We start from the raw sequence: 22,069 nt of genomic DNA on the forward strand, positions 1-22,069 counted from the left end.
TCTATCTATCTCTCTCATATCTATCTATCTATCTATCTTGGTCATCATGTGGTTAAATCACGGAACCAATGGGCCTCAAAGACCTTTCTTTCTTTTTAATCTGCAGTGATTATTGCTCTTTTTCTCCTTCGGTACAGATGGACACTGTGCTGGATTTCACCACAGAAACCGAGACATTTGGCAGCAGTAATTACATTACAAGCAAAATCGTATTATTGTTCACGGCCAATGCATTTCTGACTTCATAAAGCAGACATTGGAGGATAGGTCACTAGATAATAAGGCCGATGGGTTAAAACTGAAGGGAATAAATCTTGTGTCCTCAGGAAACCTGCAAGTAAGCCGTGGGGTGTGCGTTATTGTCTTACCTCCATTGCAGCCCCTCCACTGCGCTCCTTTATTGAGACTATTTCCGTTTTAGCTTTTATGCAATGAGAAAATGATTGTCTTGTATAGCGGCTGAGGATTATAATATATTTATGATTCAATGCATGAAGAACAATTTTTCAAAGATTCCTACAGCATTCCCATTACTTGTGTCACCATAGGAAGATCGCTCCCTGTTGTATGATTATGTCACTGTCATACAGCCTAGCACTGACCACATAAGTTCCAGCCATACTGCATTAAGGGATTTTGGTCCCAAGGTATAAAGGTAGTGGGGCACAGAAACAATTACACGGATATACTTATAAAGAGCATGCTTAAAACGAAGACCAGATAGCTATATTTCCAAGTGGAAACTCAAATATAAAGCCACAAAGCAACAGCCATTCAGATAATACAATTACTGCTTTGCTCTGTCCATAAGAATATATATATATATATATATATATAGATATAAAGTCCACAATTCAGAAGCACCAGTCAAAGTTGTGGATGGGAGAACGCCCTGGGAGCTTGATCACTGCTCCAAATCCAAGTATAGTCGTCCAAAGACAGGCAGCACTCCAAGCTTTAGTGAAAAAATGGCTTTTATTTAGCCCTTGTGCAACGTTTCGGCTCAGCGTATGGAGCCTTTTTCAAGCACAATATATATATATATATATATATATATATAGAGAGAGAGAGAGAGAGGACAATAATGTAGCTACAATAATACTGCCCCCTATATATAAGAATATAACTACTATAATACTGCGACTATATACAAGATTATAACTACTATAATACTGCCCCTATATACAAGAATATAACTACTATAATACTGCTCCTATATACAAGAATATAACTACTATAATACTGCCCCCTATATACAAGAATATAACTACTATAATACTGCTCCTATATACAAGAATATAACTACTATAATACTGCTCCTATATACAAGAATATAACTACTATAATACTGCCCCCTATATACAAGAATATAACTACTATAATACTGCCCCCTATATACAAGAATATAACTACTATAATACTGCCTCCTATATACAAGAATATAACTACTATAATACTGCTCCTATGTACAAGAATATATCTACTATAATACTGCCCCTATATACAAGAATATAACTACTGTAATACTGCCCCTATATACAAGAATATAACTACTATAATACTGCCCCCTATATACAAGAATATAACTACTATAATACTGCCCCCTATGTACAAGAATATAACTACTATAATACTGCTCCCTATATACAAGAATATAACTACTATAATACTGCCCCTATATACAAGAATATAACTACTATAATACTGCTCCTATATACAAGAATATAACTACTATAATACTGCTCCTATATACAAGAATATAACTACCATAATACTGCCCCTATATACAAGAATATAACTACTATAATACTGCTCCTATATACAAGAATAAAACTACCATAATACTGCCCCCTATATACAAGATTATAACTACTATAATACTGCCCCCTATATACAAGAATATAACTACTATAATACTGCCCCCTATATACAAGAATATAACTAATATAATACTGCTCCTATATATAAGAATATAACTACTATAATACTGCCACTATATACAAGATTATAACTACTATAATACTGCCCCTATATACAAGAATATAACTACCATAATACTGCCCCTATATACAAGAATATAACTACTATAATACTGCTCCTATATACAAGAATATAACTACCATAATACTGCCCCCTATATACAAGATTATAACTACTATAATACTGCCCCTATATACAAGAATATACCTACTATAATACTGCTCCTATATACAAGAATATAACTACTATAATACTGGCCCTATATACAAGAATATAACTACTATAATACAGCCCACTATATACAAGAATATAACTACTATAATACTGCCCCCTATATACAAGAATATTACTATTATAATACTGCCCCTATATACAAGATTATAACTACTATAATACTGCCCCTATATACAAGAATATAACTACTATAATACTGCCCATATATATAAGAATATAACTACTGTAATACTGCCCCTATATACAAGAATATAACTACTATAATACTGCTCCCTATATACAAGAATATAACTACTATAATACTGCCCCTATATATAAGAATATAACTACTATAATACTGCCCCTATATACAAGAATATAACTACTACAATACTGCCCCTATATACAAGAATATAACTACTATAATACTGCCCCTATATACAAGAATATAACTACTATAATACTGCCCCCTATATACAAGAATATAACTACTATAATACTGCCCCTATATACAGGAATATATCTACTATAATACTGCCCCCTATATACAAGAATATAACTACTATAATACTGCTCCTATATACAAGAATATAACTACTATAATACTGCCCCTATATACAAGAATATAACTATTATAATACTGCCCCTATATACAAGAATATAACTACTATAATACTGCCCCCTATATACAAGAATATAACTACTATAATACTGCCTCCTATATACAAGAATATAACTACTATAATACTGCCCCCTATATACAAGAATATACCTACTATAATACTGCCCCATATATACAAGAATATAACTACTATAATACTGCTCCCTATATACAAGAATATAACTATTATAATACTGCCTCCTCTGTACAAGAATATAACTGCTACAATACTGCCCCCTATATACAAGAATATAACTACTATAATACTGCTCCTATATACAAGAATATAACTACTATAATACTGCCTCCTATATACAAGAATATAACTACTATAATACTGCTCCCTATATACAAGAATATAACTACTATAATACTGCCTCCTCTGTACAAGAATATAACTGCTATAATACTGCCTCTATATACAAGAATATATCTACTATAATACTGCTCCCTATATACAAGAATATAACTACTATAATACTGCTCCCTATATACAAGAATATAACTACTATAATACTGCCCCTATATACAAGAATATAACTACTATAATACTGCCTCCTATATTCAAGAATATAACTACTATAATACTGCCCCCTATATGCAAGAATATAACTACTATAATAGTGTCCCGCATATAATGTATATAAGTGTCCCGCATATAATGTATATAAGTGTCCCGCATATAATGTATATAAGTGTCCCGCATATAATGTATATAAGTGTCCCGCATTTAATGTATATAAGTGTCCCGCATTTAATGTATATAAGTGTCCCGCATATAATGTATATAAGTGTCCTCATATAATGTATATAAGTGTCCTCATATAATGTATATAAGTGTCCCGCATATAATGTATAGAAGTGTCCCGCATATAATGTATATAAGTGTCCCGCATATAATGTATAGAAGTGTCCTGCATATAATGTATAGAAGTGTCCTGCATATAATGTATATAAGTGTCCCGCATATAATGTATATAAGTGTCCAGCATATAATGTATATAAGTGCCCCGCATATAATGTATATAAGTGTCCCGCATATAATGTATACAAGTGTCCCGCATATAATGTATATAAGTGTCCAGCATATAATGTATATAAGTGCCCCGCATATAATGTATATAAGTGTCCTGCATATAATGTATAGAAGTGTCCTGCATATAATGTATATAAGTGTCCCGCATATAATGTATAGAAGTGTCCTGCATATAATGTATATAAGTGTCCCGCATATAATGTATAGAAGTGTCCTGCATATAATGTATATAAGTGTCCCGCATATAATGTATAGAAGTGTCCTGCATATAATGTATATAAGTGTCCCGCATATAATGTATATAAGTGTCCCGCATATAATGTATATAAGTGTCCTGCATATAATGTATATAAGTGTCCCGCATATAATGTATATAAGTGTCCCGCATATAATGTATAGAACTGTCCTGCATATAATGTATATAAGTGTCCCGCATATAATGTATAGAAGTGTCCTGCATATAATGTATATAAGTGCAGTGGCGGACACAGACTGCAAAAGGCCCCTGTGCAGATAATGTGCCAGGGCCCCCCCCCCCCCCCCCCCCACCCCGCAAACTTCTCATGGCCGACGGTCCGCTTTCAGCTGCATCGCTGGGTCTCCTAAGTGACCCAACAATGCAGCACTAGCAGCCGGGGCGTCACTAAGGCTGGGTTCACACACACACTATTTACGGACGTAATTTGGGCGTTTTAGCATTGAATTACATCCGAAAATGCGGCTCAAAAGCGTCGGAAAACATCTGCCCATTCATTTGAATGGGTCTTACGATGTTCTGTGCCGATGGTCATTTTTTTTTACGCGCCGCTGTCGAAAGGCGGCGCGTAAAAAACTGCCTGTCACTTCTTCAGATGTAAATGGAGCCGTTTTCCATGGACTCCATGGAAAACCAGCTTCAATTACTTCCGTAGTGGACGCAGCAAAAGACGCCTGCACATGCCATTACGGCTGAAATTACGGTGCTGTTTTCTCCTGAAAACAGCACAGTAATTTCAGCCGTAACAGACGCTGCCGTGTGAACATACCCTCAGGGCTTAAAATGTCCGGGAAATAGCCCCAATACATATGTGTCCGCCCCAAAAAAAAGTGTGTGTATAGGAGACAGCATAGCATATCTATAGCACTACGACCCTATAAACTATGGATAGGATTAGATACAGTGGCTGAGCAGACAGTATCACACATGATAGGATTAGATACAGTGGCTCAGAAGGCAGTATCACACATGATAGGATTAGATACACAGCTCAGCAGACAGTATCACACATGATAGGATTAGATACAGTGGCCCAGCAGACAGTATCACACATGATAGGATTAGATACAGTGGCTCAGCAGACAGTACCACACATGATAGGATTAGATACAGTGGCTCAGCAGACAGTACCACACATGATAGGATTAGATACAGTGGCTCAGCAGACAGTATCACACATGATAGGATTAGATACAGTGGCTCAGCAGACAGTACCACACATTATAGGATTAGATACAGTGGCTCAGCAGACAGTATCACACATGATAGGATTAGATACAGTGGCTCAGCAGACAGTATCACACATGATCGGATTAGATATAGGGCCCAGCACAGTATCATACATGATTGGATTAGATACACAGCTCAGCAGACTGTATCACACATGATAGGATTAGATACAGGGCCCAGCTCGCTGACATTGCGGCTCCAGCGCTGGACCCAGGAAAGGTAAGAATAATAATTTTGCTTCTTTATGTGTTACTGATTATTTTTGTGTGTTTGTGTTTTTTTTTACAGGTTCGGTTGTTGGACTTCGGATACGAGGACTTCAATGACGGCGTTTTTTTTATTCTCAATAAAATGGTTAATGAGGGTTGTGTTTTTATTTCAATAAAAAAAATTTCTATGTGCTTGTATCTTTTTAAACTTTATTATCACCGCCTTAGTAATGGCCGCTGGCTGATTGACAACCTCCATTACTAAGGCGAGGCTTAATGTTAGCCGGTGCAGAGTCTACACTAACCCCCATTATTACCCCGGTACCCACCGCCACCAGGGGTACTGGGAAGAGCCGGGTACAAACCAGTACCCGACCAGCTGTAGTGACGGGCAGGCACCGGGGTGGCCGCAGGCTGGTAGTATTAGGCTGGGGAAGGCCAAAAACAGTGGCCCTTCCCACCCTTGTAATGCTGCCTGCTGCTGCTGTGTTGTATCTGGCTGGTTATGAAAATTGGGGGGGACCCGACATCGTTCTTTCCAATTATTTTTTAAATGACGTGGCGTCCCCCCCATTTTCATAACCAGCCAGATACAATAAAGCAGCAGCAGCCTAGCATCACCAGGGTAGGAAGGGCCACTGTATCTGGCCTTTCCCCTCCTGATAATACCAGCCTGCGGCCACCCCAGTGGCCGACCATCACTACAGATGGTCAGGTACTGGATCGTACCCGGCTCTTCCCAGCACCCCTGGTGGCGGTGGGTACCGGGGTAATAAAGGGGGTTAGTGTTAGCCTCTGCACCGGCTAACACTAAGCCCTGCCTTAGCAATGGATGCTGTCAATCAGCCGGCGGCCATTACTAAGGCGGTAGTAATATAGTTTAAAAAAAACCACAAAGACATAGAAAAAATATTTTATTGAAATAAAAAAAAAAAACACAACCCTCATTAACCATTTTATTAATAAAAAAAAAAGCTGTCATCGAAGTAGTCCTGGAATCCGCCGTAGTCCAACGACCGAACCTGTAAGAAAACACACAAAAAATGATTAGTAACACATGTGTTAGGGTATGTGCACACACACTAATTACGTCCGGAATTGACGGACGTATTTCGGCCGCAAGTACCGGACCGAACACACTGCAGGGAGCCGGGCTCCTAGCATCATAGTTATGTACGATGCTAGGAGTCCCTGCCTCGCTGCAGGACAACTGTCCGGTACTGAAAACATGATTACAGTACAGGACAGTTGTCCCACAGCGAGGCAGGGACTCCTAGCGTCGTACATAAGTACGACGCTAGGAGCCCGGCTCCCTGCAGTGTGTTCGGTCCGGTACTTGCGGCCGAAATACATCCGTCACTTACGGACGTAATTAGTGTCTGTGCACATACCCTAAGGCTTAGATACAGGGCCCATGTGTGATACTGTCTGTGGGACCCTGTATCTAAGCCTACCACAAGGTAGGCTTAGATACAGGGTCCAGCAGACAGTAATCTTATACAGTATAAGATTACTGTGTGCTGGGGCCCTGTATCTAAACCTACAGTGTGGTAGGCTTAGATACAGGGCCCAGCAGACAGGATCACGCATGGGCCATGTATCTAAGCCTACCATGTGATTGGCTTAGATACAGGGCCCAGCAGACAGCATCACACAATCTGTGATCCTGTCTCATGGGCCCCCTAAGCCTGCTACATCGTAGGCTTAGGGGTTGTGCAGTCCCTAAACATTGATGGCCTATCCTCAGGATAGGCCATCAATAGCTGATGTGTCGCCCGGGACCCGCAAATCAGCTGTTTTGAAGGGGCCGCAGCACTCGTACGAGAGCTGCTTCCCCTTCATTTCACTACTCGCCCACACTGTGAATCGCCGAAACCGATTCACAGTGTGACCGGAATGAAGTGACAGGAATGAAGGGGAGCAGCTCTCGTACGAGTGCTGCGGCCCCTTCAAAACAGCTGATTGGCGGGTCCCAGGAGTCGGACCCCGCCAGTCAGGGCTATCTTACCTTCCTCTTCGGCCGCGGCGGGAGTTCTGTCGTCTCGATGCTGTGCGCGGCGCATAGCGCTGTGACGTCATGTGCTGCGCACAGCGCCTGACGTCAGGACCTCCGCTGCGATCCGGAACCAGGAAGGTAAGTAAAGTATGTTACTATAGTAACAGGGGCCCGCGGCCCGAGTTACTATAGTAACTTTTTATTGATGTGGTGCGGGGGGCCGTGGGCCCCCCTGGCTTCGGGGCCCGGTCGCAATTGCGACCGCTGCGACCCCTATAGCTACGCCAGTGGTCCACGGGCCTCTGTCTCAGTCCTCAGCATCGCGCAGCTGAGAACTGAGTCGGCCAGCAGAGGAACGGGCCCCCTTCCCACGCGGGGCCCTTGTGCAGCTGCACCGGCTGCACATGCGGTATGTCCGCCCCTGTATAAGTGCCCTGCACTTCTTTGCCGAGGCTGTATTTTTACGCCTCGTCGTTTGACAGCTGTCAAACGACGACGCGTAAATGACAGGTCGTCGGCACAGTACGTCGGCAAACCCATTCAAATGAATGGGCAGATGTTTGCCGACGTGTTGTAGCCTTATTTTCAGACGTAAAACGAGGCATAATACGCCTCGTTTACGTCTGAAAATAGGTCGTGTGAACCCAGCCTTATACTGCTCCCTATGTACAAGAAGAAAGAAATTACAACGTAAAATAAACTTCCTATTATTGAATATGTTCCTGCCATTTATTATCATTATATATTTATTGTGGAAAGCCCCAGCATCAAGGAATATACATGTTAGGCTTCGTTCACATCTGCGTCAGGACTACGTTCATGGGTTCGGTCAGACCTTTCCGTCAGGCGAACCCATGAAGGGAATCCCAATTGAAACAAACGGAAACCGTAGGTGGACCGTCATTACGGGCACGGCCGTGTGCATGAGGCCTTAGGCCATATTGGTTTTTACTGCCTGCAAATACGAATGCACATCCATAGCCGTAGGTTTCCGTTTGCATTACCATTGATTTCAATGGTGACGGATCCGGTGCAAATGGCTTCCGTTTCTCACCGTTGTGTAAGGGTTCCGTCGTTTTGACGGAATCAATACCGTAATCGACTGCGCTATTCATTCCGTCAAAACGACGGAAAGCTCCAATGGAACCCATGATCGGAGGTCTGACGCAGATGTGAACGAAGCCTAAGGGTATGTTCACACGACCTATTTTCAGACGTAATTCAGGCGTTTTACGCCTCGAATTCCGCCTGAAAGGACGGCTCCATTACGTCTGCAAATATCTGGCCATTGCTTTCAATGGGTTTTACGATGTTCTGTTCAGACGTGGTGTAATTTTACGCGTCACTGTCAAAAGACGGCGCGTAAAAATACACCCACGTCAAAGTGCAGGACACTTCTTGGGACGTTTTTGGAGCCGTTTTTCATTGACTCCAATGAAAAACAGCTCCAATTACTTCCGTAAAAGACGCCGCGAAAAAGGCGAGTACTTGCAAAAACGTCTGAAATTCAGGAGCTGTTTTCGCCTGAAAACATCTCCGTAATTTCAGACGTATTTTGCGTTTGCGTGTGAACATACCCTTATTCTGACAAACATCATCATCAGAGGTTGGTGCCCTGTTTACTACTGAAGACAAATCCTCCATCTTCTCACACTTCTAGGCCCCATTAAATTTATATTTGACCACGGGCACCTTCCTGTATATTTACGGGAAGGTGTCTGGGCCGTAGAAAACCTCAGCAAAAGATAGGACATGTCCTATCTTTTGCATTTTACGGACCGGATGAAAATGCAGGTGGCCGTCCGCGGCCGGCCGTGCCCGTAATCGTGGACCGTGATTACGGGCACGGCCACGTGCATGAGCCCTTAGGCCTCATGCACACAACCATAATGGTTCTTACTGTCTGCAAATACGAATGCACATCCACAGCCCTCCACAATTACGGAAGCGCCCATAGACTTCTATGGGTGAGTCTGTGGCGCCATTGCGGACCAGAATAGGACACGTTCTATATTTTGCGGTTCATTTCTACGGCACGGAAACACATCTGTAAATATATACGGAAAGGTGTCCGTGGTCAATAAAAATGAATGGCTACGCAATTTCATCCATAATTCCGGATGAAAACTACGGTCATATGCATGGGGCCTGACTTGTAGAAACCTATACCATCCAGCTAACCCCACTCATGTAACATTATAGTAACGTGTCTTGATCCAAATGAATTAATTAGGTCGCAAATGCCGCCATGCTATAAATGTGTGACAGCCGGAAGTCCTACCTTTGGGACCGCCACTTATCGCGAGATTGGTGATCACCTCACTCAAGGCAGAGATTGAATGGAGAGACGGTCACGTATGTGTTGATATCGCTCAATTGAAGTCTATGGGAGTTACGGAAACAGCCGAGCAGAGTGAGGGTATGTGCACACACACTAATTACGTCCGTAATTGACGGACGTATTTCGGGCGCAAGTACCGGACTGAACACAGTGCAGGGAGCCGGGCTCCTAGCATCATAGTTATGTACGATGCTAGGAGTCCCTGCCTCTCTGCAGGACAACTGTCCCGTACTGTAATCATGTTTTCAGTACGGGACAGTAGTTCCACGGGGAGGCAGGGACTCCTAGCATCGTACATAAGTATGATGCTAGGACCCCGGCTCCCTGCACTGTGTTCGGTCCGGGACTTGCGGCCGAAATACGTCCGTCAAATACGGACGTAATTAGTGTGTGTGCACATACCCTTAGACCACTTTGACATGACTGTAATATGGCGCCATGTCTAGACCTCCTGCGGTTTATAGAACAAAGTCCAGTTCCGCAACCATGTGAGGTCCGGGTATAGCGGTTATAATATGATACTAAAATGTGCCTGTATTTCGGCTGTATAAAAAAAAAAAGAGCCTGGCCCTTGTATTTCTCTCGTTTTTTCACGCTGATTCCGAGGCGGAAACGTTTCGGAGTCAGGGTAAAAATTCTGCCGTGTTTTGAAGCATTGAGGCCCTTTTACGCAGGCCAATAATGGTCTCGTTCCCGATCATTGCCCTGTGTCACCAAGGCAGCGATCAGCCGATGATTGGGCAAAAGCTTGTGAGCCGGTTGATCGCTTCTTTTATGCGTCCAGAAAAATGATCGCTTGTCGGCAGAACTTCATGTCGTGTAGGGGATGTGCGGCCCTCAAAATGCAAATGTAATGGGAAAAACGATCATATTAAGGACAGTTCGCGATTATTGCTTCATTTAAATGGAGTAAACGGGCGTCGATCTTCATGCTGTATTGTTAATCGGCGCTCGTTTATATCTGCCTGTGTGAATAGGAAGTGCGGCCATATTGGTTGTCACCTTTGAATTAGATTCTCAGAAACTGACTGTTAAAACTGTAAATGTGTTATGGCTTAGACAGGCTGACAAATCCCTATTAATAAAAGTATATAAATGGAAATCCCCTTTAAATGACTATATGAGTTATACCGCACGGCAACCATAGGTGACATATCACTAAAAGTCTTGGGGCCCATAGCAACCAATTACAGTTGAGCTTTCATTTTTGAAACTGCACTGGAAAAATAAGACGTGCGCTCTGATTGGTTGCTGTGGTCACTGCTGTTCACTTACTTCCAGTTTCAGGCTTGTCTTTTCTTCACGGGTTCTGGGAAAGCAGCAAGAAAAGGAAAAGATTAGGAAAATAAGCAACATGACAATGTTTAGGTCCCCGCTGAACAAGAGCGGCGGCCATATGTAAACAACAGAGCTGCGGGTAAAGGTTGTCACGGCGAGGCCTTGGGCTCTCGCTCTATGCCAGCATCTGCAGATGTACCTATAGCGTGAGGGCGATGCGGTCACGTGACGTCACCATGACGCTCTTTACCTGTCCATATTTTGGAAATCTCAGGCATCAATAGATTATATACGATATACGTGAATATGGGGCGTAATCCGCCATTTTTGGGGGTCGGGGGTGTTTTGGGTAGGTATTTGCAGCAGTGATTGGACAAGTTACATCACTATGGACATGACGCCATAAAGCGAGTGGCCACGGGGGCAGAATTTTTACATATATATTTTTCCGTCTTTTGGATAACGCCTTTAATTATTAGTAAAAAATGTTCGGGCTTCCATGAAATGGTTTTGATGTTGTCACGTAAACCTAAAAGAAAGCAGCAGCTGCAGAGCGGAGGTATTAGCGCATTTTTACGTTTTATCGGCATACGGTAATGGCGGTGCAACATAATTGCGCCATTATTATTATTGTCTACCGGCATGACTACGTCGCAACAGCCGCTATTAATTGACTTTTCATTGTGAACACTTCATTTCTGTGCAGAAATGAGGTTGCATGGCATTACTTATGAGGAACTACAAGTTCCATAAAGCCCTGTAAGCTGGAACACCACTAAAGCAGAGCCAATTTCCACACAGGGATAAGAATGAGCATAAATGCGAGGAAGTCACCCACTTACAATGGCTCTGAATTGGAGAAGCCGTTATGTGAGGACGGTGGCCCATAGAACCGCCATGTTAGGTCACTCAGACAGGGCCACCATATTGATTACGGCGTCAAAAGCGGAATGCGCAGGCGCCGGATCCTCATATTCCCCTCCGTTCCCCCCCGGGTTTCTAACATAGAGTGGGCGGGGCGTTGTCGTCACTGGCGGCGGGGCGGGGCTACGCTCGGGGTCGGAGCCATGGCCACACTGGATGCTGAGGTGAGGAGGATGGTGGCGGCGGCTTCGCGGGAGGGTTGTGGGGTGCTGTATACCGGGGGGCTGGGAGCCTGTGTGGTGGAGGTCGGCTGTGTCCGGAACTGTGTGTGGGGTGGAAGGTTTTAGGGTACCGGGTGATTGGTCAGTTTAGTCCGGGGAGGTGGGGACATTGGCGGCTGTTGTTATTCCATGTGTGCTCCATTATTAAACCTGCCCTGTAACCTGTATTGTAAAGCAGCCCCCCCCTCCTGTGTAATATATACCCCCACCTCACCACGTCTACCTGTACCATGTGACTCACATCACATGATTCCCCCTCTTTGTGATCTGTCGCCGTTTTCATTAACCCTTATAAAAAAACAAAAAGACGCTGACCGGTAACGCAACACGTAAGTCGAAACTGTAACGAGACTTATGCGGTCCGCGATGGCCACTTTTTACGTTATCTTCATTGATGTCTGTTATAGCGCTGTCGTGGTCGTCCGCCATCTTCTTATACGATATGACTGGCTCCGGTGGCGCAAGACCTGAACTCAGCTGCCACTTCCTGTTGGCGGCAGACACATTGTAACGACTTGGAGGCTCTTCGACGGCGTCTTAGGTTATAATCGACGAATTGTGTCATGTGATGATACTTTTTTGAGTTTCAGGCGTTGCAGAACTTTCTTCCGTTTCCATTGAGTTGCGATACTTTGGCGCCGTGGTGTCAGATCGCAGTGTCTAGTCTTATGACCGCTGTCTAGGTAAACTACGTCTTTCCTTAGGGCTAGAAGGCGACTTTTGCGGCGTTAATCCGCCGCCTTGACGCATGATGGTAGCATTGCGAGATTGGGATGCCGCTGCGTGAGCGGGACAATCCTCCGTTGCTCTATGTTGTCCCTCACGTAAGTATCATAGGGATTAGGATTCGCGGCAATAGTTGCGTCGTTTTCAATGCGGTTTCCAATTTTATATCAATAAAGCTCGTTCATTGTATCACAAAAAGTTCACCATGTTCCACACGTCTGCTTGCAGTCAGTGAACAGAGGCCTTCATTGTTTACATCCAGAGGCTGAAAAGTTCATCTTGATTTATGTCCAACTCATACAGGTGCTTGGCCCGTTACAAAAAGAGTTCTGATACTGTGTAACGAACCCTGCTCCTCTGTCAGCTGGACGTGACCAGGCCGTGTTGGATACACCTTTCTATGGCAGTTTTCTGGCTAAGAAAAGTCGCCATGGGGCTCAAAAAACACGATTTGCATGAAATTTTTTTTGGACTTTTGGGCCTCTTGGGTCACTTTCGCCACTTTTTGGCGCGTAGTCGGCCAACAGATGTGACACGTTTATAAGGAGGCGTTCACTTCTTATAAATTGTCGCGTCTTACTCCGAGTTGCTTTATGTAGGTAAATTGCCCCAGTAGTGTTTCTAGTCTCAGACAGCAAGCAGAGATCTGCTCTTAAGGCCTCAGGCACACATCCTTCACCGTTTTCACGTCCGTTTAAAACGGATCCCTGTGTCCGTTGTGATATCCGTGTTTGCGTTGTCGCTCCGCATGCGTTCCGTTGTAAACGGTTTGTTAAAATCCATCTTGCGTTTTGAATGCAGCAAACTTTAGCACGCCCTGCCGTTGCTTAGCAATGGATCCTTGAAAAACGGATGGCGCACGGATGCCTTCAGTGTGCGCATTCCCTGGAGCTGTCCATACTACTCTATGGAGGGAGGTGGCCGGGAGGCGTGGGCGTGCTCCCGATACCCCAGCCCCCCCTCTACAACAGAGGAATACTAGAAAACGGCGCAAGCATGTCCGTAACCCTAGACAACCAGCACCAAACCAAAAGCCAGGGTATCGCAGGACTGATATCTGGGGAGGATTCGAATTTGGGGAAAAAAAGGTGTTTTGTAGAGTTAATAAATTGAGGTAATCGGTCATTTGCAGTATGAATGAGATGGGGAATACACCTTGGAGGGCTCCTACACCTTTAAATGCTGCCCATAGAAGTTATCGGGAATAGGGGGCAGCATTTTATTATCCTTCTCCCATCCTGTAGGGATGCTACATGTACAGAATAAGTGGAGATGTAGGAAATCTTGGAAGTGACGCCTATTTTCAATTTACTAACAGCAAGCAGTTGATTAGGGAGGGGGTGTTTTTATTGAAGCACCACGCCTTCGTGATCTGGAAAGTGCTTGTTAGGCTGGATTCACACGACCACATTAACGTCCGTAATGGACGGACGTATTTCGGCCGCAAGTAGTGGACCGAACTCAGTGCAGGGAGCCGGGCTCCTAGCATCATAGTTATGTACGACGCTAGGAGTCCCTGCCTCTCCGTGGAACTACTGTCCCGTACTGAAAACATGATTACAGTACGGGACATTTGTCCGGCAGAGATGCAGGGACTCCTAGCATCGTACATAACTATGATGCTAGGAGCCCGGCTCCCTGCACTGTGTTCGGTCCGGGACTTCCGGCCGAAATACGTCCGTCCATTACGGACGTAACATACTCGTGTGAACCCAGCCTTAAATTGAAAAAAAATAAACATTTTATCAATTTTTATTTTTTGGTAGTTGTAACACAGGTCGTGTCGTGACGGCCATACTTTTTTGAGTTATATTCACTTCCATCAGCTTACTCGTGTATATTGCTATATATATATATATATATATATATATTGGCGATTTGGTCTCCATGACAACACTGCATCCAGTAGAAGTCTTAACCCGTAAGTGACCACCAAAACGCCCTTTCACGGCGGTCACTAGTGGGGCTTAGGCTAGGCCACCGCCTTTCTTAAGTCCTGTTCGTGTGTCCCGTGCATTCTGGAGCGGGTACTCGGCTGCTGGGCTCCTACTTTAATGCCCGGGACCGGTGTTACCTCAGATCAGATAAGCCCTTAGATGGCGCGGTTAATAGCGATAGCGGCGTCTAAGTGGTTTCAGAGCGGAGGGGTTTCCTCTCACCCGTGTTTGTAGGACCTCTTCTTTTATCACTTTTGTTACCGCTGCCACTGTCGGACAACCATAGGAAAAGCACCCAAAATATCAAGTTGCTGCATGCGTGTACATTCCTTTCTCTGATTTCTATAGGAAAATCGTCCCAGGGGTGACCATGACACGAGCTACAAAACTTGTGTGCTGAAGACCCTCCACCAGGAGAGATGGGGCCTCAACATAAACTATGATGGACAGGAAGCTGCAGAAGTGCAAACGGCTGTAATATGGCGGCATAGCGTCTGGCTTGTGGCTGCAACACTTAGGCCCCGCCGTGCGGCTCTAAAGTAATCTAAGCTTGGTTTAGTACAAGCACGAGGGGTTCAGCTGTTGCAGCCATAGTGTAGACCCGGATATGCTGCTGTATTATAACGGTCTATAAGGCTATGTTCACATCAGGTTTATTGCCTACGTTTCACGTATGTTTCGGGTAAATTCTCCGGTATCCGTCACCACAGACTGTTATGGCATCCTTTCAACATATAGGTCACATGGGGTTATTAAAAATCCCATGACACATAAGTTAAAGGGGTTGTCTGGTCATTGGGCTCTTTATACTGATGACCTATATGATCGGTGGGGGTCCAACACCCCCCCCCCATCGGACCTCTGTATAGCGGCTGTGCTGCAGTACTGCAGCTCTTCTATTCAAGTGAATAGGAGCAGAGCTGCAGAAAACCAGCATGGCCGCTATACAGAGGTCGGAACCTTCTGCTTCCGGCACTGACCCCTGCATAGCTTTCGGAACCCAGAACAGCTGATCGGTGTGGGGTCTGGGTGTCGGACCCTGACCAATCATATACTAATGACCTATCCTGTGAATAGGTCATCAGTATAAACAGCCCCAACCTGGACAACCCCTTTAACCCCTTCCCGACATTTGCCGTATGTATACGTCATGGAAAGCCAGTGCTTCCCGCATTTTGCCATATCCATACAACAAATGCATGGCACCGGCTCAGAAGCGGAGTCGGTGCCGTCATCGCCGGTTGTCAGCGGTGTATTACATCTGACTAATGGCAGAGACCGAAATTAGCTTCTATCCCCGCCATTAACCCCTTAAATGCAGCAGTCAAAAGCAATCGTTGAATTTAAGTTGTTTGCAACTCATTGGCACCCCAGCAATGAAATTGCAGGGGTCCCGGTGGCTGCAATGGCAACCGGATGCCTAATACTGGCCTGCCGGTCTGCCTAGCACGGAAATCTTCCAGACGGGGCCTGAAAGGCTTCCATAGCAGACGGCAAGATGGCGCTGGCTCAGGAGCTGAGCTGTCACGGCAGGAACCGGAGCTAGCTTCGATCCCTGCCATTAACCCCTTAGATGCAGTGATCGTTGCGTCTTCGAGGTTGCTAGCATATCGGCTGCCATGCAATCAGGGCTGCCAATTGCTGTGGCAACAGGAGGCCTAACAATGGCCTCCTGGTCTGCCATTAAGGAAGCCGATTAGGCCCTCGGGGACACAAAGCCTAATCGGTTTGCTGTCAGTGAATGATGGACCGTTCTAATACATTGCACTACATAGGTAGTGCAATGTATTAGGGTATGTTCACACGCAGTGACCAAAAACGTCTGAAAAGACAGAGCTGTTTTCAGGCGAAAACAGCTCCTTATTTTCAGACGTTTTTGTAGCAACTCGCGTTTTTCGCAGCGTATTTTACGGACGTTATTGGAGCTGTTTTTCAATGGAGTCAATGAAAAACGTCCCAAGAAGTGACGTGCACTTCTTTTTCGCGGGCGTCTTTTTACATATTTTGACAGTGACACGTAAAATTACACCTCGTGGGAACAGAACATCGTAAAACCCATTGCAAGCAATGGGCAGATGTTTGTAGGAGTAATGGAGCCGTTTTTTCAGGCGGAATTCGAGGCGTAAAACGCCAAAATTACGTTTGAAAACACTGCATGTGAACATACCATTAGAAAAAAATAATCGGTTGGACTTTCAAGTCCCCTAGTGGGACTTGAAAAAAAGTGTAAAAAAAAGTTTAAAATTATAATAAAAGTTTCAAGTAATAAAATATAACACAATCGCCTTTTTCCCTTATCAAGTCCTTTATTATTAAAAAAAAATAAAAATAAACCATACATATTTGGTATCGCCGCGACCGTAACGACCTGAGCTATAAAAAATATTGTTGTTTATTCCACGCGGTGAACAGCGTAAAAAAAAAACGCCGTAAAAAACGATACCAGAATTCCTATTTTTGGGTCACTTTGCCTTACAAATATTGGAATCAAAAGTGATTAAAAAGTTGCATGTATCCAAAAATGGTACCTATATAAACTATAGCTCGTCCCACAAAAAACAAGCCTTCATACAGCTACGTCGAGGAAAAAATTAAAACGTTATGGTTCTCGCGACTTGGCGACAGAAATAATACATTCTTTTTACAAGAGTAATTTTATTGTGCAAAAAGTTGTAAAACATTAAAAAGTGCTATAAAATATGTATCGCCGGAATCGTACTGACCCCGAGATTAAAGTTAAGATGTAATTTGTAACGCATGGTGAACGCTGTATAAAAAACCTAAATAACTATGCCAGAATTGCAGTTCTTTGGTCACCTTGTCTCCCAAAAAATAGGATAAAAAGTGATCAAAAAGTCGCTTGTACCCCAAAATGATACCAATAAGGGTATGTTCACACGCAGTGTTTTCAGACGTAATTCGGGCCGTATTTTCAGACATTTTTGGTCACTGCGTGTGAACATACCCTGATAACTACAGATCGTCCCGCAAAAAGACAGCCCTCATACCACTACGTCTATGAAAAAATAAGTCAGGATTTAAAAAATATGCAGTTGTGCCGGCCTGAGGGGAACATTTCTTCTGTTTCAAGAGGCGATTTATCGGGGCCCTAAAATTAGGGAACCAGGGAGGTGGGGCCCAAACATATCGGCTGGAAGCAGATATGCCCGTATTATACCAGAACAACACTTCCTAGAAAAATTCCTCAATTTGAAAAGGTGCGGAGTGTGGACCAAAAGGGGGTAAGTAAGGACAACATTTATCAGTGCGACACCGGCCTGTGCAGAAAGGATTGCTTCACAGCGTAACACACATCTATGGATTATTTTATTATTTTTTTATTGTTTTTTTAATAACCCAATTATTATACCACCTGACTATGCCCCTGATATACTCTGCCCAGCTTATATATACCCACACATTATAAACTGAAACACCAGCAATGCTCAAACAAAACTACTACCAAGCAAATCCACGCTCCAAAAGCCAAATGGCGCTCCCTCCCCTCTGAACCCTACAGCGTGCCCAAACAGCTGTTTATGTCCACACAATATGGCATTGCCATACCCGGGGGAACCCTTTTAACAATTTTTGCCATGTGTCTCCAGTGGTATAAGCTGGGCACGACATATTTGCCACTGAAATGGCAAATTCGAATTTTTACTTTGCACCATCTGCAGCACAATAATTTATGGAAAAGACCTGTGGGGTGAAAATGCTCGCTACACCCCTTAATAAATGCCTCGAGGGGTGCAGTTTCCAAAATTGGGTCACTTCTCAGGTTTTTTGAAATTATTATTTCACATCAGAGCCTCTGCAGTTGTGAACCAATACTTTATATGTCGCCAAATTAGGCCTCAATTTCGCATGGTACGCTTTCACTCCTAAGCCCTGTCAAATGTCCAGGCAAAAGATTAGTGCCCCATGTAGGGTGTTTCTAAAATCGGGAAACACAGCATAATAATTAGAGAGCTGTCTTATTATGGTGGCACAAGCTGGACACCACATAGTGGCATATCTATGGAAAAAATCCAGTTTTCACTCAGCAACATTGAGTTCATACTAATTTCTGCAAAACACCTGCAGGGTTAAAATCCTTACTACACCCCTAGGTGCATACCCTGAGGGGTGTAGTTTCCAAAATGTTGTCACTTCTGGGGGGTTTCCACTGTTTTGGCATCACAAGAGCCCTTCAAACCTGACATAGGGCCTATAATATATTCTAATAAAAAGGAGGCCCAAAATCCACTATATGCTTCTGAGGCCGGTGCTTCAGTCCATTACCACACTAGAGCCACATGTGGGATATTTCCTAAATCTGCAGAAACTGGGCAATAAATATTGAGTTGCGTTTCTCTGGTAAAACCTTCTGTGTTACAAAAAATGGATTAAAAATTAATTTCTGCAAAAAAAAAAAAAAATGTGTACATTTCCCCTCTACTTTGCTTTAATTCCTGTGAATCGTCTAAAGGGTTAAGAAACTTTTTAAATGCTGTTTTGAATACTTCGAGGGGTGAAGTTTTTTAAATGGGGTGACTTATTGGCAATTTTTAATATATAAGGCCCCTCAAAGCCACTTCACATCTGAACTGGCCCCTGTAAAAATAGCCTTTTGAAATACTCTTGAATATGTGAGAAATTGCTGGGAAAGTTCAAAGCCTTGTAATGTCGTAGAAAAATAAAAGGATGTTCAAAAAACGATGCCAATCTAAAGTAGACATGTGGGGGATGTTAATTAGCAACAATTTTGTGTGTTATAACTGTCTGTCTTACAAGTAGATACATTTAAATTTAGAAAAATATGCATTTTTGCAATTTTTCGCAAAATTTTGGTGTTTTTCACAAATACTGAATGTATCGAGCAAATTTTGCCAGTAACATAATGTCCAATGTGTCAAATCGCTTGGATAGGTAAAAGAATTCCGAAGTTATTACCACATAAAGTGACACGTCCGATTTGAAAAATGCGGCTCTGTCAGGAAGGTCAAAAGTGGCCAAAGCGGGAAGGGGTTAAACGTATACCAGTGTCGTAGGCCTTACATCGGCAAACGTCACCCATGGGCTTCTATGCTTAAAGTATTCTTTTTTTGGCGGGATGGAATAGTATCGTCTACTACTACGTTATTACATTATTCTAAATAAAGGTATACAGACGTATACCAGCCCGACAAAGGCCAATAGGACACCGTTTTGGCCAGGCTATGGAGCCCTATGGACATGTTTAGCGTGTACGTCGTGAGCTCTCCTACCCATCATCTTCTAGTATGTCCCCTTTAACACATGGGCAGAAGACCACGGAGCCTTGTGGACATTAATAAGGACAGTCAAAGACCGGCAGGATAGGATAGGCCATCAATTGTTAGGGACTGGACAACTTTTTAGGATCTCATGTCTATGGCCTACTTGTGTTCTCCATTAGAATCGCGCCCAGTATGGCCGGGCACACGTCCTGAGGTCACACTGGGTAGACCTAATATCTAGGAAGATGTAAAGAAGTTGGACAACTATCGTGTTTTTGACTAACCCTTTTTGTGCCGGTGAACGTATGTGCCATAAGGACGTTTGGCCGTCATCTCATTAGTTGTAGGGTTGCATTATGACAGATGTCGGTACGGTGGGGAATTTCAGCAATCCTTGCCGGAAGCTACGGATTGGCTCTTAGGTACGGATTAGGTTACAGTCCATTTCAGCAAAACAGGTTAACCCCTTCATCTACATCACAAAGGATAGGCCCCCTAATCTGCTGTGCGAGACGTTCTATGTAACAGGACTGAAGCCCTCGTGCTTGTTCCCTGAAACCAGGGGGTTAAAATTGTCTAGTCTCCTGGGAATCGCCAGACAATTAGAGTCTAATAAGGTGGTAATGGCGAGATTTATCTACGCTCGGGGACGTGCGTCTTACAGGGAATCGGGGCCTGCTGAGATATCCTGCAGGTGTCAGGTCCAGATGGAGGTGGCTTTTAGAAGAGATAAGCAACGGCTACAGAGATTGGGCACACTTGGGTGGTCTCTTCTCCCGCCGGAGAATAACGCCACCTCCTTTTATCAGTTCAAACACCTCACACGTGTAGTATATTGCTTTTTATTCTGTAAATTTGTGGAAACGTGAGCCAGTATAGAGACTTTAGATGGAACATCGGCTGCCGAGACATTAAGGCCATCGCTATATTGTCCAGCAATGGGTTAGTATTATGTTGATCGAGGGGAAGGTTCAGTCCTCGGCATCCCCTATTAGCAAATGCCACGTCTGGAACGGCTTAGGGCTCTGGTGTCTATAGAAATCAGTTTATTGACTTCAATTGGTGCCCGGCTGTGCCTTGTTTTCCAGCAGAGCTGCTCCCCAGGTGATTTAAAGGGGGTTATCAGGATTTTAAAACTTACGGCCTATTTTTTTAGGGTCGCTTTACACCGGTCAATTTTGGCCGTAACAACGAGTGCCGATCAACGAGACTTCTAGTCGATCGGAGCTCATTTGCTCTTTTCACATGGATCTATGATCAGTAATGTATGGGGAAGAGCGGTCATTACTTCGATCGTCCTTACATTACCAGAACGTCGACTGCACATGTCGCTGTTTACGCCGGGGGATGCGCTGCCGACAACGATAATATTTTGTGCTGCATAAACGAGACGATCAGCCGAAGAGCGAGTGTTTGCTTGTCCGTCGGCTGATCATTGCGCTGTTTATACAGGGCAATGATCTGGAACGAGCGCTTATATGAACGCTCTTTTTTGCATGTAAAAGGGCCTTTAGGATAGGACATCAATATCAGAGCGGTGGGGGTCCAACTATCGGCACCCCCGCTTATCAGCTGTTTGGAGGGGCCGCGGCGCTCGCGGCACAGTTGTGCGATACCTTGCAGAGCTGCCACGGATGTATGAGCAGCGTACAGCTGACCGACAGGGGTGCTGAGAGTCGGACCTCCACGATCTAATATTGATGATCTATCCGAAGGCTAGCCCATCCTTTTTAAAATCCCAGATAACCCCATTAAGTCGGGATGAGGGGGGTTGACACTCCCGGCAGCAGGGGATCTCGTGATCAGCTATTCTGCACAACC

General features: G+C 43.9%; 2 protein-coding genes across 2 annotated transcripts in view; one reads left to right on the forward strand and one right to left on the reverse strand.

Annotated features, from left to right (window-relative positions):
- LOC142659187 (uncharacterized) overlaps positions 1 to 12,249 on the reverse strand; it is a 186,550-nt gene extending 174,301 nt beyond the window's left edge. The window contains exons 1-2 of the mRNA XM_075835044.1: positions 12,043 to 12,249; positions 11,198 to 11,231 (exon numbers count right to left, since the gene is read on the reverse strand). The gene's annotated coding sequence lies outside the window, so the exon portion shown is untranslated. The remainder of the gene's footprint in view (positions 1 to 11,197; positions 11,232 to 12,042) is intronic.
- Positions 12,235 to 22,069, forward strand: part of EHMT1 (euchromatic histone lysine methyltransferase 1) — a 75,942-nt gene continuing 66,107 nt past the window's right edge. Inside the window, exon 1 of the mRNA XM_075835038.1 lies at positions 12,235 to 12,288. Within this exon, the coding sequence (XP_075691153.1) occupies positions 12,268 to 12,288 (21 nt within the window). The 5' untranslated portion in view covers positions 12,235 to 12,267. The remainder of the gene's footprint in view (positions 12,289 to 22,069) is intronic.

Source organism: Rhinoderma darwinii, chromosome 8 (genome assembly GCF_050947455.1).
Source record: "Rhinoderma darwinii isolate aRhiDar2 chromosome 8, aRhiDar2.hap1, whole genome shotgun sequence".
Classification (NCBI taxonomy): domain Eukaryota; kingdom Metazoa; phylum Chordata; class Amphibia; order Anura; family Rhinodermatidae; genus Rhinoderma; species Rhinoderma darwinii.